The sequence below is a fragment of the Pteropus vampyrus genome, unplaced genomic scaffold (genome assembly GCF_000151845.1).
Source record: "Pteropus vampyrus isolate Shadow unplaced genomic scaffold, Pvam_2.0 Scaffold43, whole genome shotgun sequence".
NCBI lineage: Eukaryota > Metazoa > Chordata > Mammalia > Chiroptera > Pteropodidae > Pteropus > Pteropus vampyrus.
In genome coordinates this window covers 7,141,655-7,147,940 of record NW_011888824.1, presented here as the reverse complement: position 1 = coordinate 7,147,940, position 6,286 = coordinate 7,141,655, and the positions used below count along the sequence as shown (strand labels likewise).

Genomic DNA, 6,286 nt, shown 5'->3' with positions numbered 1-6,286 from the left:
CTGCAAAGTATTGAACAGGAAGTTGGAGTTACTGAAAGACTGAGAGAGATAAATAAATCTTAAAAAATATATCTTGACCATTTATACTATGAATTTCTAAAAACCAAAAAGAAATTTAAAAAAACATAAAACACTGTAAATTGAGTTTTAGTATTGTAACTAATCTGCCTTGTCCAAATTTTTAATACTTCTCTCATAAGATAATGACAACTAGACTACTTTAGCCCTGAGGAAAAAGTGGGAGTATTCTGCTTCAAGACAGCTACCTCTCTGCCCCCTAAGACATGTTAGGTGTTATTTAAAACAAATACATTGTATAACATTGACCATGGTGGGGTTGTTAGGTCATTGGAGGGCAGCAGGGAAAGTATTTTTGGAGAGAGGAACTCTTCAGTGTCCATAATACCCCCAAAATTACACATTGTAGATATGTCTACTCCAATTGCCCAAATGGCCAGTGTTAGTAGTATACACTTACTTTCCAGGTTTAAATAGAATTTTCTTAATTTTTCAACTTAATATAGCATCAGTATAGGAGAATTTTAAATAGAAACAACAAAATGATCTGATTTTTACACTTTATTATGGCTTATTAAGATGGTCCCTATAACCGAAGTGGGGATTATTGACAGTGCATATTCACTATAGGGAATCAGAAAGAGCAATTCAGTTCATCCTCAGACATATATACAAAATGTTAGCTTAAAAATGTTATGACTGTCTTAGAAACATGTTATTACCGTCTTGGAATAAAAAGCCAAAACTTGCGTTGTGTCATGGTGTCAGCATATCTCATTATTAAGGTTTTTCAAATTTAAATTGTAACTTGTACTACTTTTGAGGGGGTGATAATATTATATAAGGAAATACTTTATCCCAAAGGGAAAAATGAAATTATAGTTTAAAAAACTCATTACCAATAATTAATAATGAACTCTAGCTAAACAATAACAGGTGTTTCACTAATCCCAAATAGAAACAGATGGAAGCACAAATGTTTTATAAATACTGGATACATGCAGAGAGATAAACTTGGCAGAAATTGTTTTATTCTCTAATTGTCAGTCAGAGTCAAAGTCTTATCACTTGCATTTTCTCCAAATTAATATGCCCAGATTAGATCTTGTTTCTCATTTCTTATTTTTCAAAGTGCAAGCCATATTTTATGCTTTCTCACTTTATCTTTTGTATTGTCTCACGAACAAAGACAATATTATTAATTTTCTTTCTGTACACTTATGAAGCTTTATATGTTTTGTTACATGAAACAACAGGTATATCATATAGGTATTCCTTCTCCAGTTTCTTTCTTTCTACCTCTCTCCCCCAGACAAGAAATACTGATTTACATATTCTTTAATTTCTTTTACATTACAGCAACAAACCTGCAAAATCATGAATGTAGGTAGATGAAATCAATTAAGAAGATAATTGGAAAGTCAAGAAATAGTATTAGGAAATCTAATCCTATAACACTTTGGAATTATTTTCAGGAGTTAGGATATTCCATAGTGCTATAGATCTGAACTCATGGCTGGCTGTCAGAGAATGTTTCCATATGACTTTAGAAGGGCTCTCCCCGTATGGTTCATAGTAAAATTTTTCTTAACTCCTGTAGAGATGGTTTTACTCTTTCTCTGACCTTAATGTGTTGTGGAATTTTCAGAAAGAAATAATTGTCATTGTGACTATTAAACTGTTAGCATTCCTCACTGACATTGACAATGTGTGGTCTCTGAATGCTGTGATTTTCTTAGAAATTATATTTTATGATAAATTAGTAGCTACTATGAATAAATTAGGTGGCACAAATAATATATTTTTTCTTCAGATAATGGAATTTAAAATTTATGCTCACCAACAATATAAATTCATCTTGTATATAAAATATTTTTACTGAGTCATCATACTTTTTAGCATTTCAGTCTCATTTTAGTTTTTAACTCATTAATTTTTTTAAAAAAGTAAGAAAATGAAGATAAAAAGAAGGAAGAGAAGGAGGAGGAAATCAACTTGAATAAGTTACTAGAGTTAACCAACTTTTCCTGAGACAACGTTCTCATAATCTTCTAATTTTCTAGGAACCAGATGTGTTATATATTTGGTTGAGATATTATATGTACATTTGCCAACATATGCATAAATTACAATGATACATTTTAGAAAGATTTTAATAAAAATAGTTGAGGAAACAAGATAGTTTTCTTTAAACAATCAGCTTCAATTATTCTAGTATAAATTAGTTTTTTCCTTACAGTACCAACCTCTTAGAAATGGTTCCCCAAACACAATGTATATGCCATAGTTAACACCATTAGTTTTTAAATCTGCAAAATTTAGTACAAGCAATCAAGTTACTCATTCTTAATTAAGACATTCCTAAAGAATCCCTTGTTACACTTTGGGCAACAATTAAGATAGGAGAGATGAGATAAACTCCTTTAGGCAAAAATACTTCCCCATTGTGTTGACCATTAACTCCGAGGATGACTATCTCTATCAATAGCAGTTCTCTGGAGTGACTAAGCTAAGTTTATATGTGAGAGAAATCAAACAGTTGAAAAGAAAAGATTAAATACTTGAACTGCATTAAATTTTAATATGAATTTTGCTCAATATGAAAAAAAGGATACTTTTATTGTCATAGGTTTTTTCTTCTAAGTTCGCCAGGAATTAAATAAGATGATTCACCTCTTCACTTCAAGATATTATTAAAGATATTAGCATTTTTTTGTATATAAAGATATTAGCACTTTTTTAGCTTTCAGCTGACTTCATTTGCAATAGGTCATGCAGTAATAGAAAGTAAAATTAAAGGTCCTAATGTGAATTATTACTTCTGCTTTTTATTGGTTTTATTCTAGATCTACACATGCATTATGCAATTTTTTTAAAAAAAGAAAATAGAGTTTAGTACATTAAAAAGCTGACAGTCTTAGAAACAACAACTATTAAAACAGACAAGTACAAGAATTGTTTGGAATACCTGGTTTTAAATCCCCATGGACAAACATGTCAATCATATATCGACAGAATGCATACTGATCTGATAAGAGTAGAAACAAAAAGAACAGTGAAAAAATGTCATCAATACCTTTTTTTTTTCTATTTTAGATACTACAATTTTGTGAAGTAATAATTTATATTTATATAAACATACTGGGGGAAAAGACATAATAAACATAAGGTTACATTTATTCCATATAAAAAATAAACCTTAAAAATTGAAACAGACTAGTTTAGGGTGATATTATAATGGTTGTTTTTCAAAAATCAAAACCTTTTCCATAAAATTATTACAAAAGCCATCATATTAATGCAATTTTTCTTATTGTCCATACTCCCAATAATGAAACAGAATTTTTACAAGAAGTTGTTTCCAGCTTGGAATGTTTTACAAAATATTCACTCCCAGCCCTTCTACTAATTGTCTAAATGGAGCTGCAGAATGTTTTCTAGAAAAGGCAGGCAGGAGGGCTAACCCCTTGGCTATCTGTTAGGGGTCGTCTGCATGGAAATGCTCTTTGTTTACCCATAAATCAGAAAGAACAGATTTACAGCACCAAACGGTATGACTGTTAAGCTAATTAATTGAGTAATCTTTATTTGAAGAGCATCTTATGATCTCGAATAGTCTACAGCCTATAGAAAAAGTAAAAAAGAGAAAAGCATAGCATTTGGAGCAGACTTGATTAGAATGATTTAAGAGTTCATTTGTTTATTTTCTTTTCCTTCAAAATTAAACACATTGCACTGAACTTAAATACTCACATTACTTTAGATTTGGCTGAGGTCATTCTAATCTCAGTTGATGAATCATTCTGTAAGTTCTACCATATCAACTTTAAAGCTTGCATGTTATAAAATGAATCTTGTTCAAGATAATTTATATTCAATGTTTCTAAATAGACTTCTTATTTATCCAACAAATCCAAAGACAGCTTTAGGACCAAGAGAGTTTATTGAATTTATACATGTTGTATAACATGATATACCTTTAGGTGCTCCAAATTATGTATATCAAACACATGAAATAATAAAATTTGTTATTATATAAATAACATACAAGGATTTTTATAAACCTCATTGTGTTCAGAGTATTAACAGTATTTTTAGAGTAATTCATTTTATTATGAAACTCTTCCAGGTCTTTGAAAAAAAATAGATGTAGTTATTGTAGTAGATGTAAAAATATAATTCTTTTCATTAATATCTAAATATGAGTAGACCAAAACTCATAAAGTTTCAAAATTTTCCATTATTTTGATTATTATATTAAAGCACACTTTCCCATAGGTGAGGTGAGGAGGCTAGTTGTCAGATTAGTCCCAAAATCTGACAACTATTTGTTCCTGGGCAGACTGATATTAATAACAGAAGTTTCTGATCCCAAGACCTAGAAACCTTATGGTACAGAAGTGAAGTAAGATTAAAGTAAAGGATATTTTCTCTTTTCTGGACATAACTGTTTTCCTGAACAGAACTGTAGAATGGGCAATTTGGTTCTAAAATAAAGCAAAAGGGAAAAGTACATTTTCTTTAAACAGCAAATGCAAGATAGGATCATTGTAGACTTCCTAAAATTATCCCTTTCCCTTGTTTGGTAGCTTAAGTGACTGTACTCTTTTTAGATCTGTCATTTCTACAATTCGAAAGTAGTTCTAAAAGGGCAATTTAAATGGTAAAAAGATGGAGAATTTTTTAAAATACAGATTTCCTGGCCCCACCACCTAAAATATCTATAATTCCATGGGTCTGGACCAAAGGAATATGTATTTTTAATAAACTCTTCAGAAAATTCTAATTAAGCCACACTTCCAGAATCACTGATCTAAAATCCCTCAAAAAGATTTTTTTTTCACAATTATTTTTAGTGGCCCTTTAGCCTTCAGCAACAGCAATGGAGAATGTATGTATGTCAGAACTTAGCATGCAGGGACTACTTGGAATTTGAAGGGTTTGGACAACCCTCAACAATGAAATATTGTTTTCCATCTCAAGTTGTAATGGGATGCTTATATATATAACATGTGGAATAAAATATTGGAATAGCTAAAATCTTCATACTTCAAAGTTTTTCCTTTAACTGAATGTTAACTGCATAATGAAACTAGCCAATTTGTTAAATTATTACCGAAATAAAACTTGTTACTTATATTTGTTATAAAACTTATATTTGTTATACCAATATTTTCTGGATCCAAGAGTCATTCATTTAATTAATGCACATATAGTTCTATGAGCTTCCAAATTTTAAAAATCTCTTAGGAATTCAAAGAATGTTTATTTGTTTTAATCTAGAAAATTATTTGGGTTACAATACTTAGGAGGTTTCTGTTATATTTAAATGATGCTAAATCTTGCATTCTAATGGAACCAACATACCAATAGGAAGAAGATAACAACATTTTAAAAATATTTTAAATTAGAAATTTTCAATATTTTAAATTAGGATGCCCATTTCCACCTGTCCTTGGTATTGAATTTAACAAGATATAAGAATTCTAGGCCAGTATATTTTGAGCAGTCTCCATTGTATTTGCTTCACCTGTCTAAGGATGAAGCAAAACCAAGCTTTCTTGATTGGTAGATTTATTTTATAAAAATGTGTTTAAAACATAACTCAAATATTGAAATAGAAAATTTTCCCTAGAGAAAATCCAACTGTTCCATCATCCTAACTAAAAGTTGGGCAATAATAATCCACTTAAGGTAATTTAATATTTGGTCACTACTTCTTAGTATTTCTTTTTCCAAATGAAATCCTTCTAGTAATAACACATGCTGTTCATTTCTCTCCTTCATGATTCTCCGGGAACGATGATGGATGGCATTCAGCTGTTGTCTTGTGATTGTTCCCTGTGGAGTGGCAGCTGAGAGAAAATGCATTCTGGGTGCAGAATGTCAACAGAAAGGAAATTTTTAAAAACTCTAATGAGGACTGGGCACATGTGGTCAGTGTTCCTATATCAGATTCACATCAGCTCTACTCTCTCTGTCTGCCACATGTATTTAGATAGTTGTTAAATAAGAAAAGAAGGAAAGAAGGAAAGAAGGAAAGAAGGAAGGAAGGAAGGAAGGAAGGAAGGAAGGAAGGAAGGAAGGAAGGAAGGAAGGAAGGAAAGAAGGAAGGAGGGAAGGAGGGAAGGAAGAGAGAAAAGAAAGTAAAGAGAAGAAAAAAAGAAGAGAATGAGCATAGCAGTGTGGAGGTTTGATCTTTACTTCACAGATTTGCCATAGGCCATCAGGAAATCAGGAGCAATGCCTAATCACGTCAATCCTTTTT

General features: G+C 30.9%; 1 protein-coding gene across 3 annotated transcripts in view; it reads right to left on the bottom strand.

Moving 5' to 3' along the window:
• TRDN (triadin) overlaps positions 1-6,286 on the bottom strand; it is a 241,034-nt gene that overhangs the window by 116,352 nt on the left and 118,396 nt on the right. For all 3 annotated transcript variants that reach the window (XM_011358757.1, XM_011358759.1, XM_011358760.1), the window contains one exon: positions 2,987-3,046. In XM_011358757.1, the coding sequence (XP_011357059.1) occupies positions 2,987-3,046 (60 nt within the window). The remainder of the gene's footprint in view (positions 1-2,986; positions 3,047-6,286) is intronic.